We start from the raw sequence: 26,935 nt of genomic DNA on the forward strand, positions 1-26,935 counted from the left end.
TAAATAAACGTTAAAAAAATTTTTTTTTAAATAATAAAAATAAAAATAAAAGCTTACCTATTTTACACATATCCCCTCCTTTTCCCTCTAGTTGTAAGAGTCCCTGTTCCTATCTAACACCAATATTCCACCTATGCTTTTAGTTATGTTTGCTCTCAACTTTTAAAGCAGTATATATTACCTATCATTTCTTCTCTTTCATATGTATTCAACTATTCCTTCTCAATGAGATTTTTCCTACTGGTACTTAAACATGATCAAGGCTTTCCTATCTTAGAAGTTAAATCTTCTCTTACCCCCACATCTCCCACCAGCTACTCCTTCCTTTCACAGGTAAGTCTCTAAAAGATTTGCCCAAGATTCTGTTTCCATTTCCTTTTTCCCACTCGTTCTGAGGCCACTACAGTCTGACTGTCTGTGTTATTTTACTGAAATCACTCTCACAAAGATTACCAATGACTACCATGTTGACAAATCCAAAGAACATTTTCTTAATTGTCATTTGTTTTTATTTTTCAATACTGTTTGACTGTTTCCTCTTTCTCTCAACTCTTTTTACCTTTGAATTCTGAAATATGATAATCTACTGTTTTGTCCTCCTTTTTCTTCTTCTTCATAGGTTCATCCTCCTCTATTCATTCACTGCAGTTCTTCAAGATCAGTCCTAGCCTTCTTCCTGCCTCACTCGAAATTAGCTTTTCAGGCAATCTAACCAATGCCCCAATGTTTTATTTTCCATCTATTTCCTGACAATATAGATATTTTCCATCTATTTCCATCTATGATGATATTTTCCATCAATTTCCTGTCACCAGGACTCTAGCAATATAGTTAGCTAATAGTTGCCCTGCATCTACCTGGCCCACCCAATCTGTTTTCCACAACACCAAAGTAATTTATTAAAAAATGTAAATTTGGTTACTTTCTTTTCTGCTCCTACCTAAAACCACTTACATGAATTCTCACTGTTCTTTGAGGGAAAAATCTGTAACCTTTTTCTGCAAGGACAGGTCATATGTTAAACTTTTAATTTATGGGATTCATCCTGCTCACCCTACAATAGTCTTTTGATATACTGTGCTCTCTGCTTGAAAAGGTTACCATACTCAATATCCTCTGTATGTACCCAGATAAATTCTGCTTATCTCTTCTCAGATGACTTCCTTATGCCACCTACTCCATATTCAGTAATGAGGCTTTTAGGGGTGCCTGGCTGGCTCAGTCAGTAGACCATGTGACTCTTGATCTTGCGATTTTAAGTTTGAGCCCCACATTGGATGTAGAGATTATTTAAAACTAAAATCTTTATAAAAAATAAAGTAATAATGTGATCTTTATACAAATGGCTTTTGCCACCACTATACTACAAGCTATATGAGGAGGCACCTGGGTGGCTCAGTCAGTTTAAGCATCCGACCCTTGATATTGGCTCAGGTCATGATCTAATGGTCATCAGATCGAGCCCTGGGTCAGCTCCACACTGAGAGTGGAGCCTGCCTGGGATTCTCTTTCAGTCTCTTTCCCACTCACACACGTGCTCTCTTTTTCTCCAAATAAACATTAAAATAAATAAAAGCTCCATGAGAACATACCTATGGCTGGTTTTACTCACCATTAGATCCAGGTACTTGGCCTTCATTAGTAGTCATAAAAATATTGTGAATTAACAAATTAATGGAAGTTAATACACATTATGTCTAATTTACACTCATTTCATCATGAATTTTATATTGTTAACAGTCTGTTAAATTTAGCAAATAAAATTTCTGACAAATTATGCTATAACTAAAGAATGTGTAATTCTAGAAAAGGGAATTTCCAAATAATTCCATTTCTTTTTACTACCAGAGCACAAATCTTATACTGACCTTAGGATATAAATAAGAAAATGTCTTCATATTTGTACAAATTCTGTTAGTTGTCCCATCCTCAGTGTCCCGATTTTATTTAGAGGTTCATTTTTACCCCTTTGGACTCAAAGAAGACTACACTTATCTTGATCGATCTAGGTCAATCATGGCAGTCCCATGTCTCCTGTCAGTTTAGGAGTATTGCCATTCTCGTTCTGCCAATGAGAAATAAGGAAGCATTTCTGGGAAAGGCTTCATCATTCATAGGGAAGAGATAGTCCTTTTCTGCCACTGGCAGAAAATCCAGAAAGAGCATAAAATCCAGAAAATTAAAAATAATTTAACTGGAATCCTATCATGCTACACTTGAAACTGCCCTAACTCTTGATTTTTTGATTTGTTTTTTGCTTTAGTCTGTTTAAATTAGGATTCTCTGTTATTTGCAGCTAAAGTCAGCCTAAATAATAGATAAAAAATTTTTTGGCCCAGGTTCCTCAAATGAGGAACATTGTTTCAGCTAACTCAGTATTTGTATAGCAAATAGATTACAACAGTGCTCACTATATAAAGCTAAAAAGCAAATCATTTAATTAAGAACCCAGAGAAGAATTTTAAAAGAAATTTAGCAAGCTGAAAACTGAAAATAATGGATAATTATGAATATAATTCATTGAATTACTAAAAGTATTTCGCCTTTGGCAATTAATTATACTTGTTCAGTAGAAGAGAATACAATTTATCATGAATATTTTGAGAAAGGGAATCTGTTTTTACAGATTCTTTTTTTTTTTTTTTTTGGTAACTGAAAGACTGCCAAATACATTGTGAATTTTCAAAGAATTAAAATGTAATAAAATGCACTTAGCATAACTCTCTGCTAAGACCAACATTTTATAATGATTTAGAATAAATTATATGATCATTATTTCCACCTGAAGATGCCGGAGATTGGGCTGAATTTGTAACCATCTTACTAAATAGCTTAAAGGTAATTTTATGAATAAGTTCTGGAAATAAATTTACTGGTTTGTTATTTGTCTTATTCTCATAAGAGTGGGTGATAGAATGCATGACAAATCTAACTATTTGCTCTTACTAGTAATGAACATCACTATGATTTGTAAAAGCAATTATTTCTGGTGAATTTGAAATGTAGGTGTTCTGGCATTTTATTATTAAAATGTGAATGAGACATAGATAACCAGAGGTGATTTTCCAAGTAATCTTTTAATATATACTCTTTAGATATTCTATCCTTAATCTCTTCTTAAAATAATTAAATAGCCCAGATTACTTTAAAATGTTTATAATGCTAAGCATACCGTTACCTGTTTTTTATTTATTTACTATCATTTTTAAAGATTTTTAAAAATTTTTTATTAAATTTTTTAATGTTTATTATTTTTGAGAGACAGAGACCCACATGGGGTTCGAACTCATAAACTGTGAGATCACCATCTGAGCCAAAGTTGGACGCTTAACCAACTGAGCCACCCAGGTGCCCCTAAAGATGTTTTTTTTTTATTTTTAAATAATCTCTACACCCAACATGGGGCTCAAACTTACAACACCGAGATCAAGAGTCACCTGGTCCACTGACTGAGCCAGCCAGGCTCTTGTTATTTGCTTTTTAAATCTACTATTTTTTTTAAAGCTTATCATTTAAAATTGAGAGAGAGAGACAGAACACAGGTGGGGAGGGGCAGAGAGAGAAGGAGACACAATACGAAGCAGGTGTCAGGCTCTGAACTGTCAGCACAGAACCCGATGCAGGGGCTCAAACCCATGAACCACGAGATCATGACCTGAGTCACCCAGGTGCCCCTAAATCTACTATTTTGATGCATAATACATAGCCAGTCGGGCACCCTTGTTATTTGCTTTTTAAATATACTATTTTGATGTGTAATTTACATGAAATAAATTGTACCTATTTTAAGTGTACAGTTCAATGCAGGTAGAAAAAATATATCTGTGTAATCACCACTACAATCAAAATATAGAATATTTCCTTTAGTCTCCAAAATTCCTCATGATTTTTCCCAATCACAATTCAGTACCCTTTGTCCCAGGAAACCACTGATCCCTGTCTGTCAGTAGAGAATAGGGTTTTTTTTTCTACAATTTCACACAAATGAAATCATATAGCAAGTATTATTTTGTATCTGGCTTCTTTCACTTACCACAATATTTGCTCCTTATTATTGCTGAACAATATTCTTTGGTATGGATATATCACAATTTTTTCACGCACTCATTTATTTTTTATTTGTTTTTTTAAGAATTATAATTCTATAGTTTTATTAAGACAAAAACTGACAATGTGGTATGAAGTTATATTAAAGTTTTCACAGAAATTTAACACATGCCTAAAAAGATTTTACAATGGAAATTCTTGGGATGCCTGGGTGGCTTGGTCAGTTAGGCGTCTGACTCTCGATTTCCGTTCAGGTCATAACCTTCGGGTTCATGGGTTTGAGCCCTGGGTCGGGCTCTGTGCTGACAATGTGAGGCCTGCTTGAGATTCTCTCTCCCTCTCTCTCTGCCCCTCCTCTGTGCGCATGCACACACACATCTTCTCTCAAAATAAATAAAGTTTAAAAACAAGATTTCACAGTGGAGTTCTAGGCAGGTCTAGGCAATGTGGAGAACTGATGGATCTCATGATTGAAGACAGCATTTTGGGTATTAATTATTAGAATAAAAAATTGGTTTTGTTTTGTGTTTCGAAGTGAACCACTGCCCCTGGTACATGCTACACTGTAAAAATGCAGAGTCATGGAAGGCCCTTTGCCTTTCTCAGAAAAGTACAGAATAGGCTGCCTTGCAACATTTCTCCCCCTTTCCCGTCCTGGGATGGGTGTGCAAGCTACACAGCATGGAAAGGCTTTAAAGCACTTGGGATGCTGTAGGGGCAGTATGAAAGTTTAATCTTCTCCTGAGACCAGGGCTTTTGGAATCATTCAGTTCTTCAAGTGATCTGATGAACTTGTACTGTCAGTGACTGAATCCTGTTGATTTCAGAAGTCAAAGTTCAAATAACAGGCCCCAAGAAGTTTCCAACCTTGGAGCATGGGCCAGTGGCTGAAATTCTTCAGCCAGTGGCTTGGATAGACAAACTGATGTTTAACATTTCATAATTGGAAAAGAAAGGGTTTCTTATCAATTTCAAAAATTTGCACCTCTAAGACAGAACGATCTGCCTATGTATATGCTCCAATAAGACTTTCCCTCCTCAACCAATTTCCATTCCCCAAATGGCAGCTTTGGTAATTTATTAACTGGTTTAGTACTTTGTCTAAACAAAGTTGGGAACAGCATTAAGCTCAAGAAGGGAATACCTTGGCTTATAAATTTCCAGCATTCACAGCTTTTAAACAGTTTCTCATAGTCCTCATTTAGATTGCCAATGACATTTTTGAAAAGATAAAATATTCTGGACACAGAACCAAATCACTGCTGGTTTATTCTTTTCATTGTTTTACCATTTCCCCAGTCAGATCTCAAATTTTAACAAAAAAGATCCTACCCATCTCTGTTCCTTCCCAACCCCAAATAATACACTAGTAACAGCCCCAAATAATACACTAGTAACAGCCAAAAACTATACACATGCTACACTGTAAAAATGCAGAGTTAACAGTATTGGGAAGAAGGTTGTGGATTGTGGAGATAGATGTACTTTGGAGATCTACAGTATCTTTTGCTCTCCCACACACCCACTCTGTAAGTTTTGTCCTTCATGGAAGGCCCTTTGCCTTTCTCAGAAAAGTACATAATGGGCTGCCTTGCAATATTTCTCCCCCTTTCCCTTCCAGGGATGGGTGTGCGAACTACACAGCGTGGAAAGGCTTTAAAGCACTCGGGCTGCTGTAGGGCACAGAAATGGTACTGCTGACTCTACAAAGGACATCTTCTCAAACCAACTCTGGTGCCAAGACAAGTATAACTCCTTCCCTTCTAACTCGAAACCCACAGTCAGACGTGACAGGAGCACTAGTACTCAGGAGAGTTAATTCTTGTCATCTTTTTGGTAATTGTTCTCTGAGAGGTAAGAATGCCACATCAGCTTTTCCTCATTGAAGGATATGACCACCTGGTGGGCACTTGATATTGGCTTCCTTGGCAGGGACTAGGTCAGCCTCAGCAGCATTTTTCCATTTCATCAGGAACATGAGTTCTCCACGAGTCTATAGATCTAATAATCTGTGGCTTTTCTGACTCTTCTTTTTCTTTGGTTTGCTCTCCTCTCCCTTATCTTCAGAATCAGAGTCAGCTTTGAGCTTGCCTCCCTCTGGTTTATTCGTCTCAAGTGCTGTTTTCTGTGACTGTAGAAACTTGGCAATGAGATCAGGGCAATCCAGGCTCTCTTCTGGCTCCCACATGTTATCTGAGAACTCCTTCCACTTTAGAAGATACTCCACTTCGCCCTTTGTCATTCAACCGTCAAGAACTTTTTCCACCACATATTTCTCTTCCCCCTCATCCAGCACCTCCTCTATTTTTTTATTGTTTTATTTCTTCTCCATAGTGCCCACCAGCTTTCTGATCTAAACAGTGATGCTGCTCAGAGCAGCGCACAAGAGCCGGGGAGGAATTGGTGCGATAGCACACCATGTCAGGCAGGCAGAGTGGGGTGGGGGGAGTGGTGCCCAGAAAAGCAACAAGCCCATGGCTGCAGTGGAGCCCCTCCCTGAAGCGGTGTACGACAGGCCCCAGCCAACAGGCAAAAGACTGTCCAATCATTTGTTGATGGACTTCTCCATAGCTTCTAGTTGGGGCTTTTATGAATAAAGCTACACTGAACATTCACCAGAAGTCTTTGCATTGATAAACATCATTTCTACTAGGTAAATACCTAGAAAGGGGATTGCTAGATTGTGTGGTAAGTATATGTTTAACTTTATGAGAAATTGCCGAACTGGCTTGCAAAGTGGCTATATCATTTTGCATTCTCATTTGCTATTATGTGAGACTTTCAGTTACTCCACATACTCACCAACACTTAGTATTATTACCAGTCTTTTTAAAATTTTACCATTCTAATGTGTGCATAGTGGAACCTAATTCTGCATTTAATTTGTATTTCTTTGATGACTACTGTTGAACATCTTTTCATGTTCTTATGGTTGATTTCTATGGGTTTTTTTTTTTTCAGTAAAGTGTATTTTTTTAATTGTGTTGTTGGTCTTCTATTGAGTTGTCAGAAATCTTGATATATTATGAATACAAATTTTCTTCTGTTTTTGTCAGATGTGTGTTTTCTGTTTATTTTCTCCCAATCTCTGGCTAGACTTTTCATTTTATTAATGTTGTCTTTTGAAGAGAAGTTTTCTTTTTGTGTGTGTTTGGATAAGGCACATTTCATCTTTTTTATTTTTTAGTTCATATGTTTTTAGTCCCATCTAAGAAGTCTTTGCCTACCCTCAAATTGTAAGGATTTCCTCCTAGAACTGTTAGTTTTAATTTTGATGATTAGATCTCTGATCAATATTTAAATTAAGTTTTGTGATAGTATGAGGTATGGATCAAGATCATTTTTAACACAGATAACTAATTTTCAGCAATATTTGTTAAAAAGACGTCTTTTCAAAAATAAAAAAAAAGACTGTCTTTTCCCCAATGAATTATCAAAAATAATTTGCCTCTATGTGTGGGTCCGTTTCCTTCCATTGCTTTTTTATGTGTATGCTTATCCGTATCCAAAAGCATTATATCTTTGTTTTTCAATGTTTATTTAGTTTTGAGAGAGCAAAAGTGGGGGAGGGAAAATGAGATGGGGACAGAGGATCTGAAGCAGGCTCTGCTTTGACAGCAGAGAGCCCTATGTGGGGTTTGAACTCATACACTGCAAGATCATGACCTAAGCCAAAGTCGGACACTCAATCAACTGAGCCACCCAGATGCCCTGCCAAAATCATTATATCTTGATTACTTTATAATAAATGCTAAAGTCAAGTAGTATAATTCTTCTAAATTTGACTATTCTAATTCCTTTGCATCTCCTGGCTTTCATTGAGCTTCTTAGATCTGTGTTTGACATTTTTCAGGAACTCAGAAAAAATTCTGGCCATTATTTCTTCAAATATATTCTCCTTCCCCCCAGGCTTTCTAAGGCTCCAATTATATATCTGTAAGACTGCTTGATATTAACCCAGAAATTACTGACACTGTCCTTTTTTCAGTCTTTTCCTTTTCCTTCTCTATAGTAGACTTAGTTTGCACAGTTTTCATTACACTGTCATGAAGTTCACTGATATTTTCTTCTCGAATGTCTAATCTGGTGTAAAACCCATCCAGTGGAATTTTTTTTCTTTTTAAGATATTCTAGAACTTCCATTGATTCTATTTTTAGTTTCCATTTCTCTTCATATTATATTCATATTTTTCTTTAATTCCTTGACATATTTATACTAGCTTTTGCAATGTCCTTTACTATTAACTCTGGGGAGTCTATTTCTATTGACTGACTCTTCTCCTGGATAACGATTACCTTTTCAGGGATCTTTGTGAATTTTCCATATGTTCAACAAAATCTCTCTCCTCTGACAGGTCAAAACACAATTGTATCCCCACCCTGTGCATACTTCCATAGTAATTTCCTTTTCACATCCCCATTAGTTGTTTTTTCCCTGGTAGTTAGTTGTTTATGCCAAACCTTGTAGAGTTCACCTCGTACATAAACAACTTAATATCTAGTCAAAGACACAAAGGGACCCATAGGGACTATTTCCTAAATAGCTCCCTCATTTATAGCATTTCAGGGAAAATTCCTGATATTTCTACCTCTTACAACTTTCTTGTCTTTCTCCTCAGCTTGGGGAGAATACTGTGTTTTCTTGGATTATCTTTCCCTATACCACAGGTCCAGAAACTACCTCCAGGTGTAAAGATGGGGTCAATTGTAGGACTCACTTCAACTTTTCTTCTCTCAATCTTGACTCCTCATTATCTCATGTCTAAAAATTATTGTTTCATATATTTTTTCCAATTCAAGTTGTTTAAAATGGGATGGCTAGTCTGATACTAGTTATTCTGTTATGATTACAAACAGATGTTTCATGTTATTTTCATGGTTATGTTAACTCATCTTTAAGTGAGGACACACAGGAATTAAAATGTAATAAAAACAATATTTGTGGCATTTCCCCATAACGAAAAAAAATACTGTTCTAGAACTCAGAAAATGGGCTCCAGTCCTAGCTATTCCAGTTGATCCACTTTGGATAGGACAGACAACTGTTCTAAGTCTCAGTTTTCTGAGTTGCTTAATTAGATTATCTCATAAAATCTGTGACCTTAATGTCCAGAAATTAGATAAAGTTCACCAAAGGTACTTTAATGGGAAGATATGTATAGAAGATAATCTAATAAATCTTTGTATGTAAACTCATTTAACAAATCCTCTGATTTAATCATTACTGTTATATGTGCTTGCCAATTAAAGTGTATTAAAATATAAAATGTAAATATAAAAACTATAAGGTAATTTTAATAGATTAATAAAAATAAATTTTACCTTTTCAGATTTTTAAAAAGGTTTTTTTTTAATTGAAGTAAGCTCTACACCCAATGTGGGGTTCAAACTCACAACCTCAAGATTATAAGTCACATGCTCTTCTGACTGAGCCAGCCAGGTGCCCCATCTTTTCAGATTTAATATTATGTTTATGTCTTAACTGTTTAGGGGAGTTAAACCATAATGTTAAGGATTATCTGTCCTTAAGTGTCATCTGTAAAGTAAATCTGTAAACTGAAAATTCTGTTTTGCTTTTATTTTAGCTGAGGAAATTCACATCCCATCACCCCACTTACGATTTTATTCAAGAAAAAAATATTATCACTACAAAATAATTATTTATAATATTCTAAAATAATCCGATTGTATAACCAAAAAATTGACGACAAATAGAACAAAATTGGCTATCCACACCTCCAAAATGAACTATAGCACCAAATTCCATATTTTAAAAACTCTGTTTCATATTTTAAAATCTAGTATTAATACCCAGTATGAACACTAGACTAAATTTTATTTTATTATTTTTTTTTTAATTTTTTTTTTCAACGTTTTTATTTATTTTTGGACAGAGAGAGAGCACGAACGGGGGAGGGGCAGAGAGAGAGGGAGACACAGAATTGGAAACAGGCTCCAGGCTCTGAGCCATCCGCCCAGAGCCCGACGCGGGGCTCGAACTCACGGACCGCGAGATCGTGACCTGGCTGAAGTCGGACGCTTAACCGACTGCGCCACCCAGGCGCCCCTAAATTTTAAAACAATAATAGTATCAACGGGCTTTTCCTCATCCATCATAAAAAGCTCTTTAAAGAATTTCCAATATACTAATTATGCATGACTTCCCCTGTCGGAATCCATGGTAAGCATCCTTAATCAAACTTTGTTACTCCAGGTGCTCCCTTACAAATCTCTTAAAATGTTCTCTAAATTCCTTTACTCACACTATTGGAAAAATCTCTGCTCTGTTACTGATTTGTGTGTGAACATTCCATAATAATGCTATTATGTTGTATTTTTTTTCAATTAAATCATACAATTAAGTTCATTAAACTGGAACATTTTCTTAAAGTCTTATTTTGTTTGTTTGTTTGTTTAGGCTTACTGAGTTATTTTTCCAATTAACACATGTAAGCATCATAAAAGTCTGGATTTTCCTGATTTAAGGGCATCTGATAAAGTCCATTATTTATTTATACCTTGATAGTCATATATGAAATATTCTCTCAATATTTATGTCATTTTTTGGTAGTAACAAGGAAAAATCACAAAAATGAATTATGTTTACATACAAATGTTAAGGGAATGCTAATTTTTTCTAAGTCAGAGTTGCCACACACACTACTCCCTTCCTGCTAACTTGCAGAATTTTTCCTCTTCCTGATTTCTTAACTCCCTGCACTAGTTCTAATCCAGCAACCAGTGATCTAATTTCACATAACCTGTTTTCTCTGTCATACAACTTATTTTCCTTCTCTTAAACCACATGAGAAGTATAGGAAAACAAACAGAGAATCTATTAAGATTTCCATTAATTGGTAAGTTTGAAGTTTTAGAATACTAGAACAGGAGTTCTCAAACTTAGTGGGGTTAGGAATCATTTGGAGATATTTGTTGAAATTCAGATTCCCAGACCCCACACTCAAGAGATTCTGAATTTAATAGGCTTGGAATGGGGGACACCAGTTTGAATTTTTAACACATAGTCTAGATAATTCGGATGCAGGTGTTCTGTGTAGCACACTTTGATAAACACTGCAGGCCCTGTGTCTGCCATAAGTATCTGATGTCTCCATCTGGAATATGTATATAATAAACTAAATGAAGGTAGAGAAAGATGCAAAAGTAGGAAAGAGGGATCCAACAGAGGAGAGGTGGAAAGATAATGCCCAGGTTGAAGGTGAAGAAAGATCCCAGGGTATAGGTTATAGAGAACAATCAATTCAAACTGGACTGACCGAGGGATTAGGACACTTCTTCATTCTTTCATTCACTCATTATCTTTTTCACTGTCTTCTCCACCATTGCAATCTCATACCGTTTATGACAGTACATAGAAAACCAAGCAAAAAAACAAATAAAAAACTATTAGCTGGGAATAAAAAATATAAAGAAATTTGAAATCTATAAAGATTTCTCAAAGGAGATGATACCCTAGATAATAAAATAATTGACACAGTTAATACCACTTCTCTGACAATGAATCTAAGAGATAACTGAGGGAAAATAAACTTATCCACCACAATGTTAACTTTACAAAGTTACGGATCTGCGGACTTCAAGCTGTATTACAAAGCTATAATCATCAAGACAATATGGAACTGGCAAAAAAACAGACACTCAGATCAATGGAACAGAATACAGAACCCAGAAATGGACCCAGAAATGTATGGCCAACTGATCTTTGACAAAGGAGGAAAGAATATCCAATGGAATAAAGACAGTCTCTTCAGCAAGTGGTGCTGGGAAAACTGGACAGCGACATGCAGAAGAATAAACCCGGGCTACTTTCTTGCACCATACACAAAAATAAACTCAAAATGGATGAAAGACCTAAACGTAAGACAGGAAGCCATCTAAATCCTCAAGGAGAAAGCAGGCAAAAACCTCTTTGATCTTCGCCACAGCAACTTCTTACTCAACATCTCTCCAGAGGCAAGGGAAACAAAAGCAAAAATGAACTATTGGGACCTCATCAAAATAAAAAGCTTCTGCACAATGAAGGAAATAATCAGCAAAACCAAAAGGCAACTGATGGAACGGGAGAAGATATTTGCAAACGACATATCAGATAAAGGGTTAGTATCCAAAATCTATAAAGAACTTATCAAACTCAACACCCAAAAATTAAATAATCCAGTGAAGAAATGGGCAAAAGACATGAATAGACACTTCTCCAAAGAAGACATCCAGATGGCCAACCGGCACATGAAAAAAGGCTCAACATCACTCATCATCAGGGAAATACAAATCAAAACCACAATGAGATACCACCTCACACCTGTCAGAATGGCTAACATGAACAACTCAGGCAACAACAGATATTGGTGAGGATGTGGAGAAAGAGGAACCCTTTTGCACTGCTGGTGGGAATGCAAACTGGTGCAGTCACTCTGGAAAACAGTATGGAGGTTCCTCAAAAAATTAAAAATAGAACTACCCTATGACCAGCAATTGCACTACTAGGTATTTATCCAAGGGATACAGGTGTGCTGTTTGAAAGGGGCACATGCACCCCAATGTTTATAGCAGCATTATCAACAATAGCCAAACTATGGAAAGAGCCCAAATTTCTACCGATAGATGAATGGATAAAGAAGATGTGGTATATATATATACATACATACCGATAGATGAATGGATAAAGAAGATGTGGTATATATATATATATATATATATATATATATATATATATATACACATATACATACAATGGAGTATTACTTGGCAATCAAAAAGAATGAAATTTTGCCATCGCAACTACGTGGATGGAACTAGACAGTACTATGCTAAGCGAAACTAGTCAGTCAGAGAAAGACAAATATCATATGATTTCACTCATATGGGGCTTTAAGATACAAAACAGACGAACATAAAGGAAGGGAAGCAAAAATAATATAAAAACAGGAAGGGGGACAAAAGATAAGAGACTCTTAAGTATGGAGAACAAACAGAGGGTTACTGGAGGGGCTGTGGGAAGGGGGATGGGCTAAATGGGTAAGGGGCATTAAGGAATCTACTCCTGAAATCATTGTTGCATTATATGCTGACTAACTTGGATGTAAATTAAAAAAATAAATTAAATAAAAATCTAAAAAATAAATTAAATAAAAGAGTACTAATTTGGCAAAAAAAAAAAAAAGTTATGTATCTGGAACAGACATTTTTCATTTTCCATTAACTTTGCATTTTGTGCCCACAAGTTTTTCTTAATACCTTTTTCAACCCCTGGATACATATATTTAACCTATACCTCACAGTAGCAAGTTCTGTGTGATTATTAAACCATACCAAGTAATTCTAAAATCATCTGATTCAAGTTTCAAAGAGATGGGCCATAGCTCAAATATCCCAGAGTTTAGTGAAGAAATATATCACTTTGGCCCTCATTTCAAACTTCTTAATTACTTAACCCCTAAAATACATAAGTGGATTTCCTTCTGATTTTGCACTTAAGATTTAAATACAGTCATTTTCCCATGGTTCCATTCTGAGCTCAGAGAAGACTTTTATGACTTAACTATCTTACTTTACTACCATCTTCAGTAATTTTCACTTTATCCCACTGTAACAGCCTTCACCATATAGTCTTTTAGACCCTATTCTAGTTTTTTATTATTTTTTAATAATCTAAAAATAGCTACTAATCCCTGACATTCCTAATATTTTATCATAAAAGAGAAAATAATTTGGGTTTCACCTATGACCATGTCACTTTTTTATTCCTATTACTGACTTGGTACGGCATTATCTTGTGATTATCAATATAACTTTCAAAATTTAAATTTTATTTACAAAATAATTAGCTAGTCTTATTTTTCCCCTCCAAAAAATTCTATTGATATTCAAGGCTGGGATTCTGTTGCTGCCTATCCTTTACCTTGTTCTTATCAATAGTATTTATTTATGTAGTATTTTTTATTTGAAGTACAGTTGACATAAAATGTTTATATTAGTTTCAGGTGATTTGACAGTTCTATACATTATGTAGTACTCACCATAATAAATGTCGCCTCCATCTGTTACCACACAAAGTTATTACATTATTATTGACTATATTCCTTATGCTATATTAAAAGTGATATTTAGGGGCGCCTGGGTGACGCAGTCGGTTGGGCGTCCGACTTCAGCCAGGTCACGATCTCGCACTCCGTGAGTTCGAGCCCCGCGTTGGGCTCTGGGCTGATGGCTCAGAGCCTGGAGCCTGTTTCCGATTCTGTGTCTCCCTCTCTTTCTCTGCCCCTCCCCTGTTCATGCTCTGTCTCTCTCTGTCCCAAAAATAAATAAACGTTGAAAAAAAAAAGTGATATTTAATCAAATATTTACAAACACACTTATTACTGAATCATGTCCTGAGTTTTATAAATTGTGAAAATTCCTTACAATTTATAAAATTTAAACTAAATAAAGCTTAAAAAATAAGCTAAAGAATTGCTTGATCATCCAGTTTTAAATAAATTGCTCTCTAGAGTCAAAAAGCAAAATAGCAGTGACACTTTTATTTATACTCACCTTTCATCTAAGAACATGTAATCTTTAAGAGTGACTATTACCCCCATTTTACCACCAAGGTGTAGAATTACAAAGATTGAACTGAAGTGAACTCAAGAAGCTGTCTAATCTAGCTTCTATCCTCAAGAATGACTGCATTTTAACAATCCCAGAGATATGTCCATCTTCTCTAGTTTTCAAAATCTCCAGGGAAGATGGTAAAAGTTGCCTTAGCAATTTGTTCTGGTGTGTAATATCCCTTGTTTTACTCATAATCCAAATCTGAAGATAAGAAGGAAATAAAACCTGGTTTCCTAGATCCTCAGGATTGTGGTTGTAAAATAAGAAGATGATGAAATAGATATCTCAATAAGAACAATTTCCAGTATCTAGTCAACTGTTCACCTACTTCAAGCAAGAGTCATTTTGAAAATACTCAGGTATAACAAAATGATTTATACCTATCTTGATTTCATAATAAATGCCTCCCTTTAGTAAGAGAAATAATTAGACGTATATATATATGAGTCCTAAAGATAAGAATAACATATATTTTTTGAGAAATTTCTGGGTATGGGCCATTGCACTCCATGCATAATATCATATTGAATCTTTATATCACTTCTCTGAAGTAGGTTATTATTATTATCCCCATTTTTTAAATAAAGAAATTGAGGCTCAGAGAAGGTAAGGTGTCCAAAGTCATTGATTCAGTGACAGAGCCAGGATTAAAACCTAGACAGTTTGGTTATGTTTCACCAGCTCTCTAATACATATTTAATAAATTTTAGTTGTTATTATAAGGATGCTTTAGATTGGTTGAAAAATCCTTATCTGTAAAAATTTTTTTTTCTTCAAACTCCCAATAGTTCTTCCATAGTTTTGTCAGATCAAAGATGATCTGGGAAATACAAGCACCCTTTTAAAAACATGCATTTATATGACAAAATTTGTTTCTGAAGGTTTGCTGGACTGTTACATGATTTTTCTTAGACCCACCTAGATTTGCTTAAAAATGCATATGGATACTTTTAAATGGAATTTTAGTTATATTGGACTTTACTTACTCATTCAAGAAGCCGGGGGTACTTCTAGGTCTTATTTTAAGCAAAAAGGAATAGATTTGAGATTTGAAGCTACATTAGATTGGCTTCAATCTAAATATTCTACACAAAATATTGTAACCAACTAGAGTGTTTCCCTAAGTGTAAACATAACTTTTACCTAGGTAAATGCCCAAGTATAGGTTAGCCAAAGAAATCTTGTTGCTTTACTAAGGTAATTTACATTAGTACAATAAGCATGCTTCTAAGCAGCTAAATTTTTGCATTCTATTAATACCTTCTTAATATTTCAGTTTATTAGTTGATATTGATATTTAAAAGAAAACACCAACACATTTCAAAAGCCATGAAAACTTTGAAATTTAATTTATACTTTAATATTTAATACAAAATTACCTTTTTCATTGTTTCCTTTCCCACTGTGATCTCATGTCCATCTTGCCCCAGGCCATTCTTAAAGAACAGAATTCGGATTGAGGTCTTCTCAGTGAGTTTCTTCATTCTAACAGAAAGAACAGGCTTGGTTTTCTGTCTTTTGACATCAGTAGGAAACATCAGGCCATTCATTGTCCAAGTTACTTTCTTCATTAACAACAGATGGTCTAGAAGAGAATTTTTTTTAAGTCAAGTCAGTATTTGGCTTCAAAACTAGAAATGGACACACCATGTTTCCCCTCCCCCTCTTACCTATATCATATACACTGGCCAGTCTCCATTTAGACACTGGTTTTCTGAAATGCTACCACCAGCTTCCCACTAACCGTGACATAAGCTGTAGCAAGCTGTCTGCTCTGATAGCCTGCATAAATCATCATTTCTGAAGGGAACAGATGTTCAGGGTATGAAAGAGTAATACCACAATTTAGTCCTAATTAAAATTCACCTTAGCATGCCTCTATCACTGATCAGAGGCTCTGGGCTGAAAGGGTCCACTGAAAGTTCCAAGGTCCTTTGCTTACCATAAAGCAATATGGGTCCTGAACTTCTGTGTTCTTTAGGGTTGGGAGATGCTTTATTTTCTCCTTAATATGATTTATTATCCATGTGATTTTTAAAGATGATGACCTCCAAATAGTAACCTTATACATAATTCTTCTCCTGTGACTAGAAAGAAGGTGACTTCTGGGACATCATTGGTGAGAGATTCAAAATATTTCACTAATAATGAAAACCAGCTCTGCATTAACTGTTTACTTTGACCTATTCCTTTGCAAAGATGTGTTTAGGAATTTAAGTTTCAAAACTCCCACTCATATTAATGGGAGTGCAACTAAACAATTATGCATGACTCTGAGAATGTGAGGATAAGTCGCTCTGAGCATGCCTCCTTTGCAAATGGTTTCATTTCATAAATAAATAATTTATACCTGTGTTATTTTTTATTTGTTGCATTCAATTTATTTTAGATATTTTCTTTTCTTATAAGTTATTACATGTATGTGATTTTATAATTACAATGATCCCTCCCTCATCTGTTCTTTATTTGTCCTAATGAGAGAAATAAAATTGTATTTGAATACAATTGAAAACAGTTGGATTTGTTTGCCCAAATTTCTAAACAACTCTTGTCTGTTAGCACTTACCTTGAAAGAACCATGGCCTCGTTGACCTAGAAATGGTGCTTTACATAAAATCTGCAAGTATTGATATGAAACACAAGCCACTGGTTCTGGGACCTTCAAGTCCCAGAATGTTTACATTAAATGTTAAAAAAAACAACAAAATACTGTGTTTCTCTTTTACTCTCATACACATATACATGCACGCACGTGCGCGCGTGCACACACACATATATATGTGTGTGTATATATATATATATATATATATATATATATACATACACATACAGTGGGTAGAAATGTGAGCAAAACTTTCAGAATAAACTAAGATTATAGATATGAGTAAGCCTTTAAGAAGAGGAAAAATAATTTTACAGAAATTATTATAATCTGAAATTGATAGGAATCAGAATTAGAAAAATAAGCTAGACATTAAGGAGTTCATATATGCCCCAAAGAACTGAAAACAGGTACTCAAAAAAATACATATACATGCATGTTCATAGCAACACTATTCACAATAGCCAAAAGGTGTAAACCAAATATCTACCAATGGATGAATGGATAAATAAAATGTAGTATATACATACAATGGAATATTATTCAGCAACTAAAGGAATGAAGTACTAATATTCGCTACAATGTGGATGAACCTCAAAACATTATAAGTGAAAGAAGCTAGACATAAAAGGCAACATACTATGTAATTCCATCATATGAAATATCTAGAACAGGTAAATCCATAGAAACAAAATGCAGCCTAATAATTGCAGGGGTGGGAGGAGGGGGGAATGGAGAAAAATTTAATAGGTAAGAAGTTTTATGGGGCACCTAGGTGGCTCATTTGGTTAAGCTTCTGACTTTCAGCTCAGGTCATGATCTCATGGTTCACGAGTTCAAGCCCCACGTGGGGCTCTTTGCTGACAGCTCAGAGTCAGAAGCCTGCTTCAGATTCTGTGTCTCCCTCTCTCTCTGCCCCTGCCAACTTGTACTCTGCCTCTCTCTCTCTCTCTCAAAAATAAATAAAACATTAAAATAAAATTTAGAAGTTTTATTTTGGAATGATGGAAACGTTTTAAAACTAGATAGAAACGGTGGTTGCAATAACATTGTGGGAGTGGGGATGGGCTAAATGGGTAAGGGGCATTAAGGAATCTACTCCTGAAACCATTGTTGCACAATATGCTAACTAACTTGGATGTAAATTTAAAAAATAAATTAAATTTTAAAAAAATTAAAAATCTTACCAATAAAGTATTTTCCCCTTTGATGACCAAGACCAGGGTCAGGATGAGGGTGAGACAAGTGAAGGGCCAAGAATGCAAAACTGAGAGAAGCATGCTCAGTTGTGCAAGTGTACAACCCTCAGTAAATGCCTCCTTAAATTTTGTCACGCAGATGCATCACTCATCTCACCCGAGTCCCAGCCTGGCTTCTCTCCTCCTTGTACTCTCCTTAAATTCCACTCAAACCAGGCTGACTGTTGTCCAGACCCTGTTTTATATGATTTATAAACACTAGCTCATGATGTCCTCTCAACAAGTTTATGAGGTAGAAAATATAATTATCTTCATTTACAGGTGAGGAAACTGAGGCACAGAGAAGTTAAGTAACTCGAGCAAGATCTTGCAGCTGGTACGTGGTGGCAGCAGGATATGAACTTAGTTCTAGAAACCGTGCTCCTAATCACTACACTATTTGACTCTACCATACATTTTCTTCTGTTATCTTAAACAAAATTTCACAACTTTCCACAAGTTGGACGTACTTTCACATCTCTTATTCCTGTCAGTGTTTCCACTTGTTTCACAGTTGTCCATTATCTCAGAAAGATCTTAAACCTTTACCTCCCAATCGTTTCTCCCCAACCAATTGCTTAGTCATTCAATGATATTTACATTTATTGGGTGCCCATTTATCAATGCACCAGGGTGATAGCTGGGAACAGGACAGAATAACTTGTGCAGATTACAGTCTCTTGGGGGAAAGACAGACAGTGGAAGGTCTCTCTGAAGAGGTGACTGCCGAGTAGTGAGGTTTGAACAATGAGAAGTTAGTCATGAAAGTCTGGGGGAAGAGGATTTTATTCTGGATGTAAAGGGAAGCTATTGGAAGATTCTTGGCAGGGCACCTGTGAAAAACAGACTATAGCAGAGAGTAGATGACACTGGTAGTCCCCCCAACCAAATTCCTTTTACCGGGCTAGTGCGCCCAAACTCCAGCTGCTGTGAGTCACGGCCTCTAACACCTCACAACTGCAACCTTCTCCTAAGAACTGCCCTTGGCTGAAAGGAACCAGCCACCTAGCCAGGAAATGCCTGTGATGTGCTGGTCTCTTATCTCCTACCCACAGGTACAGCCTACAGCCAATGACTGACTGACTAGGGGACATAATGGCCAGTCCCCTTGCCTTAAGGAGGGGCAACTCTGGGCTGTGCTTCCCACTCCAGATTGAGGCTAGCCTTCAGCTGAACACAGGGCATGGCTGGACTTCTTTCTCTACTCTAGTTGCTTCCCTCACTCTTTTATAGGGTTCACCTGAAAGTATTCCCTCACTAAGTCCCTTGTACATAAATCTCCATCTCAGGCTCTGCTTTGAGGGAACCTGACCTGAGACAGAGCCAAAGAAGAGAAACCTAACTCTTGGCTATCTTTCCTCACGGTAACTTTTTTTTTTTAATATGAAATTTATTGTCAAATTGGTTTCCATACAACACCCAGTACTCCTCCCAACAGGTGCCCTCTTCAATGCCCATCACCCACTTTCCCCTCCCTCCCACCCCCCAACAACCCTCAGTTTATTCTCAATGTTTAAGAGCCTCTTATGGTTTGCCTCCTTCCCTCTCTAACTTTTTCCCCCTCCCCCTCCTCCATGGTCTTCTGTTAAGTTTCTCAAGATCCACATAAGAGTGAAAACATATGGTATCTGTCTTTCTCTGTATGACTTATTTCACTTAGCATAATACTCTCCAGTTCCATCCACTTTGCTACAAAAGGCCATATTTCATTTTTTCTCATTGCCAAGTAGTATTCCATTGTATATATACAGGCACATGAAAAGATGCTCAACGTCACTCCTCATCACGGAAATACAAATCAAAACCACACTGAGATATCACCTCATGCCAGTCAGAGTGGCTAAAATGAACAAATCAGGAGACTATAGATGCTGGAGAGGATGTGGAGAAACAGGAACCCTCTTGCACTGTTGGTGGGAATGCAAACTGGTGCAGCCCCTCTGGAAAACAGTGTGGAGGTTCCTCAAAAAAGTAAAAATAGATCTACCCTACGACCCAGCAATAGCACTGCTAGGAATTTACCCAAGGGGTACAGGAGTGCTGATGCCTAGGGACACTTGTACCCCAACGTTTTTAGCAGCACTTTCAACAAGAGCCAAATTGTGGAAAGAGCCTAAATGTCCATCAACTGATGAATGGATAAAGAAATTGTGTTTATACACACAGTAACTCTTAAAACTATCATTCCTTTCTATTCCCAGCCAGACCCACTTGTCCATTTCTCTCTCAGTCTTCTATCATCTACAAGAACTTCCTAACCATATTTTATTTTCCTTCTTTATATCTGACATCCTATACTCCAATTATAGGTGAATTTTCCTAAAACATCAATTTTATCATTGCCTGAAGAGAAACTTCTTGGAGCTAGCTTTTGAAGTTTTCCACTAGTCAGTCACCCAATCTGTCTGTCAGGTACGAGGAAATATTTATTAAATCTTCCTATGTGTCAGACCCTGTGCAAGAAATATGCTCCTTCCTTTAAACTTATGGTCTAACAGAAGAGTTTACTGACAACCTGACACTATCCAAATTTTCAGGTTTTATCTTACCGTGGCTTAAAGCACTATTTTACCTAAGCCAATCCGCTCATTGTCTTTTAATTACATCAAGGGCACAAGTAAAAAAAAAAAAAAAAAAAAAAAAAAGCTTACTTATTTATTTTGACAGAGAGAGAGTGAACGAGCAAGAGTGGAGGAGGGGCAGAGAGGGAGGGAGAGAGAGAGAGAGAGAGAGAGAGAATCCCAAGCAGGCTCTGCACTGTCAACACAGAGCTCAATGAAGGGCTTGAACTCACGAACCACAAGACCATGACCTGAGCTGAACTCGAGTCAGACACTTAACTGACTGAACCACCCAAGCACCACACCAAGGGCATTTTTAAGTTCATTCTTCATCTATTCAGACTCAAGTCCTTCTCAAGATCCAGTTTAAGATCTTCCTTTAGTGCTCCAGCCCATAACAGTCTGTCATCTCGCTGATTCCTTATAGCACACTCACTCATGTATTCATTCATTCAGTAATGTTTGAGAACATACCACATTTTAGGTGCTGTATTACATACTAAGGAAAGAGCATAAGCCATCTGAAATTATGTAAATATTTTACAAATATATATCCTGTTTCTGTTTCCATACTTAACCTCTTTGAAGGTAGGAATCAAGTCTATATTCATTATTAGGGTATATATAAGTTCACTGCACATGGCACAATTACTAAATGTTAACATTTCTATGGATTTAAATGTTTAATTGGTAGAAATTTAATTTTATGTCACTTTTTTAACATACTAATTATGCAAAATCAATTTTATTGCCTGTGTGTATACACCTACCATTTTTATTCCTTATAGCTTTCCAGTATGAACTTAATTTTTTTTACGGTTTATTTATTTTTGAGAGACAGAGACAGAGCATGAGTGGGGGAGGAGTAGAGAGAGAGGGAGACACAGAATGTGAAGCAGGCTCCAAGCTCTGAGTTGTCAGAACAGAGCCTGGATGTGGGGCCCGACCCCACAAACTGTGAGATCATGACCTGAGCTGAAGTCAGACACTCAACTGACTGAGCCACCCAGGCACCCCCATTATGAACTTAAATATGACAGATCTACCACCTTGATGCTCATCGATGACAACAATGGTACAGAATTTCTTCAGGAAAAGAAGAAACCTGCCAAGGAGAACTGCTTGCCAAATGAAGGTTTAGGAGTGGAGTAAACTGGAATAACTCAAAGTATATTTAAAGTAATCGCTTACATATTCCTCAAGACTAATTTGGGGGGGAGGTCATCTCTCTTAAAAACCCTTTTCCAGCTTGGACACCCTTCCCTTGTACAGATGTCTACCAATGGCAACCCCACCGTACCATCATTATCATTGTGTGCTTCCTTAGCTAACTATACACTGCCGACCTAGTGCATGGAGCAGGTGTTCAGTAAGTGCTGCATGAATCAATGAATAAGGCTACCCTTTATTCCAATGTAACTTATTCTGATCAAAGAAATATATTTATAATTCTATTACCTGCAAACATGGAAGGACACTTTACTCACTTAAAAATAGTCTAAAATAACAAGAGATCACATTTCTGAAGTTTCAAATCAGTTTTCTGAAAGAACTCTTGATGGATGTAGGAAAAGCACATAATACAGTACATTTTAAACTAAATTTGAAAATATCATTTATAACATAAAAATATACAGTTTTTTAAAGGTATTCCTCCTATTTTCCAGATTTTTGTTGATACTGATAAACATGGAAAGATTATTAGAAATATATAAAAATTTTTATACAAGTAAAGATGTTTAAACCAACCTGCAAAACAGTCTAATAAAATAGTACTAATGATGACTAAAATGTATTAACAATATATTAGATAAACAGCTTCTCTAGTAGTTAAGAGCATGGGTTCTGCAGCTAAACTCCCTAGATTTGAATCTTAGCATAATCTTTGAAAAATATCAGTCAATCTTATTTGCTTTAATTTTTTTTCTTTACTTTTTTTAGAGAGAGAGAGAGAAAAAGAGAAAGAGAAAGGGGAGAGGGGAAGAGGGAGAAAGAGAGAGAGAGACAGAGAGAATCTTAAGTAGGCTCCACAGTCAGTGTGAAGCCCGACATGGGGCTCGATCCCACAATCTTGGGATTATGACCTGAGTCGAAATCAAGAGTTGGACACTCAAAGGACTGAGCCACCCAGGCACCCCTACCTTAGTTTTCTTATCTGAGAAATGCGAACAGTAATAGTAATTCCCTTATTTGTTGTATGGATGGAAAGAATTTATACAGATAAAACACTTATGTGTAAATAAGAAACACAGTAAATGGTGACATTATTATTCTCCTCATGATTTTCATCAACAACTTAGCATATACAGAACAATGTGTTAAGTGCTTTATGTACATTAACTTGTTTTATCTTCACAATCTTAGGAGGTAGGTAACATTATCATCTCCATTTTATAGACAAGAAAAATGAAACCTAGAGAAATTAACCGACTACATCTCTACCATAGAGATCTCTATCATACATCTTTTAAGTAAATCAGAGATCAGACCTAGGCTTAATGATTTCAAAGCCTGCTGTCTTAACCATGACACTGTAAAAATTAATAAAAGAATTCCATTAGTTTAAAATGACCAGATTTCCCCAACTTCTTATTTTCCCACATCCTACCATAGTTCCACCTTAAGACCACCTAAAAAGCAGCTGCCCCCAGTGCCTATAATTTGGTCAAAATGTCCTTATGAAAACTACTGTGATTGTGGCTAACAGATGAAAAAATGCTAAACATCAATCATCATCAGGGAAATACAAATCAAAACCACAATGAGATATAACCTCACACCTGTCATAATGGCTAAAATTAACAAATCAGGCAACAACAGACATTGGCGAGGATGCGGAGAACGAGGAACCCTTTTGTGCTGCTGGTAGAAATGCAAACTGGTGCAGTCACTCTGGAAAACAGTATGGCGGTTCCTCAAAAAATTAAAAATGAAACTACCCTACGACTCAGCAATTGCACTACTAGGTATTTATCCCAAGGATACAGGTGTGCTGTTTGAAAGGGGCACATGCACCCCAATGTTTATAGCAGCACTACTGACAATAGCCAAATTACGGAAAGAGCCCAAATGTCCTTCAACAGATGAATGGATAAAGAAGGTGTGGTATATATATGCAATGGAATATTACCTGGCAATCAAAAAGAATGAAATCTTGCCATTTGCAACAATGTGGATGGATTATGCTAAGCGAAATTAGTCACTCAGTTAAAGACAAATATCATACAACTTAACTCATATGTGGAATTTAATATACAAAACAGATGAACATAAGGGAAGGGGAGCAAAAATAATATAAAAACAAGGAGGAGGACAAAACATAAGAGACTCTTACATATAGAGAACAAACAGAGTTCCTGGAGGGGCTGTGGGTGGGGGTATGAGTGAAATGGGCAAGAGCATTAAGGAGGATACTTGTTCGGATGAGCACTGGGTATAATATAAATTTTAAAAAATAAATAATTTTTAGAAAAAGAAAAAAAAATATTGTGATTTGTTTACAAATATTTGTGTCTGAATAAGGTTTTTCAACCTTGGTAAGTATTGACATCTCTTTGTTCTTTGTGATAATGGCTGTCCTGTGTATTATGGAATATTTAGTAGCATCCCTGGCCTCTGCCCATTGGATGCCAGTAGGACCTTCCTAGTTGAAACAACCAAAAATACCTCTAGACACTACCCAATCTTCTCCAAGGGTCAAAATCAACCCCAGTTTAGAACCATTGCAATAAAAGATTTTGAGATAATCTCCCTTTGCAGAAGTGTAGGGAGCTGTGAATAAGCCATTGGTACACACCATGCACTTTTCTGACTCCAGACTTGACCATAGCTTTTCCCTCCCTTTTGGTGGGCTCTCTCCCTTTCTTTTCAACTGAGTCTCACCTCTTCTAAGAAGTTTTCTTTGGTCTATCTTTCTTCAGGATTAATAGCTTCATCTTCATGCTCTCATTTCATTAAACTTCTCTGGTTTTGTACGTGTGTCCTTGTTATAATTTGAGCATTTTAAGGGCATTGAATGTGTTTTTATCTGTGTGCCTCTCTAGTATCTAGCACATTGTAAACAAGTGTGCTTATTAGACATTTAACAAAATAATAAAAGTTGATCGTACATTTTTAATGTAAGCAATTAATCCCTGATGTATAGCCAGCACCTGAAGTAGGGCTTATCACATAGCAAATGTTCAAAAAAAATATTTGTAGGGGCACCTGGGTGGCTTAGTCAGTTAGGCATCTGACTCTTGGTTTTAGCTCAGGTCACGATCTCACACCTTCATGTGTTCGAGCACCACATCGGGTTCTATGCTGGCAGCATGGAGCCTGCTTGGGATGCTCTCTTTCCCTCTCTTGCTGCCCCTCCCCTACTCATGCTGTCTCTGTCTCTCTCAGAATAATAAACAAACTTAAAAAATTTAAAAAAATATTTGTAGAATATTAGTCAAACATGTCAGATAAGAGCATCACTATTATTTCACTAGATATATACCAGGTAATATTTTCATTAGTAAATATAAATTGGACTCCTGTTTTTTTCAGTATTTTGGAAAAAGATTACATTTTGTTACTCATGATTAATTAGGTTTTTCATTGCCATGTCCCTCATTGAATTTACTCAGAAACCAAAATACATATCATGAAAGATAGCTCAGAGTAGGAAGAAGCAAAAAAGTCATAGGCTTAGTGCATTACAATGTATTGACTTCAGAATTGCACAACCTTGAAGTTCAAAGAAACTGAAAATTACTGACTCTAACCACCTGCTTCATTTACGCAATTATTCATTCAATAAACATGCACTCAGTGCCTATAACATGTTCCCTGCTGCCTCAAAGAGTTCTCAGTCTGTTTGGGAAGACAACAAAGGAAAACAAACACAAAATATGGCAGGTGACTGGTCAGAGGTATCCATAACGTACTGGGAGAATATGGAGCAGGGACACCTGCCACAGCTCATGGTGGCTGAGAAAGGCTTCCCAGAGGAGGACATAAGGTAGGACTTAGAGGACACACAGAGTGTGTAAAAGAGTGAGAGCATAATCCAGAGAGAGGAAATGATACAAATAAAGACGCAGAATTATGCAACAATATGATGGATCATTGGGAGGAGACTGAACACACAGTGGCCAGGCATGGATCAAGGAAGGTGGGAAGTAGTCATATTAGAGCCTATGTACAATGCTTACAATCCCCACACTTCCCAAAGCAGGCCATTCCATCTTTTGGAAAGGTGGAACTATTGGAAAAATCTTCCTTACATTAAGGCAAAATCTGCTTCTCTAGGTAACAAACCTATTAGGATAAAGTGAGGAAAAAAAAAACAGCTCTAACGCAGCTTGTCCTCAAAATATGGGCCATGGGTCTCCTATATTAGAACAGCTAGAGAACCAGAGAACCGTCGTATTTAGCAACACAAGGTGATTCTTCTCCACATCACAGCTCTAGAGCCATATGTCTTCACATGAAGAAATGTGGTGAGGGCTGACAGCCTGAGTAAGCATTATTATATCCAGGGGCAAGAAGAAAACAGTCTTTTTTTTTTTTTTAAGAAGAAATTTTTTTAAAGTAACTCTACCCCCAACATGGGCCTCACACTCATGACTCCAAGATAAAGACATGCGTGCTCTACCAACTGAGCCAGCCAGGCAGCCCGGAAAAACAGAATCTTCACCCTTTCACAGCAGCATGAAGAAACTGAAGATGCTCACCAAAGCCCTGCCTAGATTTTAGCCTTGGTGAGTTAGAGGATTAAGTGAGGTTGGGAGTGGGTAGAAGGAGAAGTAATCAAATAGTAAGGGGATGGCTGGGTACTGGGGCAGGAACGAGGCCAAGTATTAAAACAAGAAACTTAGTGCCATCTAAACTCACTTTGAGCTTCTCGG

At 36.5% G+C, this 26,935-nt stretch overlaps 1 protein-coding gene and 1 pseudogene across 2 annotated transcripts in view; both read right to left on the bottom strand.

The window, feature by feature from the left end:
• The window catches only part of DCDC1 (doublecortin domain containing 1), a 483,981-nt gene that overhangs the window by 405,092 nt on the left and 51,954 nt on the right, over positions 1–26,935 (bottom strand). For both annotated transcript variants that reach the window (XM_045484847.1, XM_045484848.1), the window contains one exon: positions 16,038–16,243. In XM_045484847.1, coding sequence (XP_045340803.1) covers positions 16,038–16,243 — 206 coding nt within the window. The remainder of the gene's footprint in view (positions 1–16,037; positions 16,244–26,935) is intronic.
• LOC123601540 lies at positions 5,821–6,379 on the bottom strand (annotated as a pseudogene).

Source organism: Leopardus geoffroyi, chromosome D1, assembly GCF_018350155.1.
Source record: "Leopardus geoffroyi isolate Oge1 chromosome D1, O.geoffroyi_Oge1_pat1.0, whole genome shotgun sequence".
NCBI lineage: Eukaryota > Metazoa > Chordata > Mammalia > Carnivora > Felidae > Leopardus > Leopardus geoffroyi.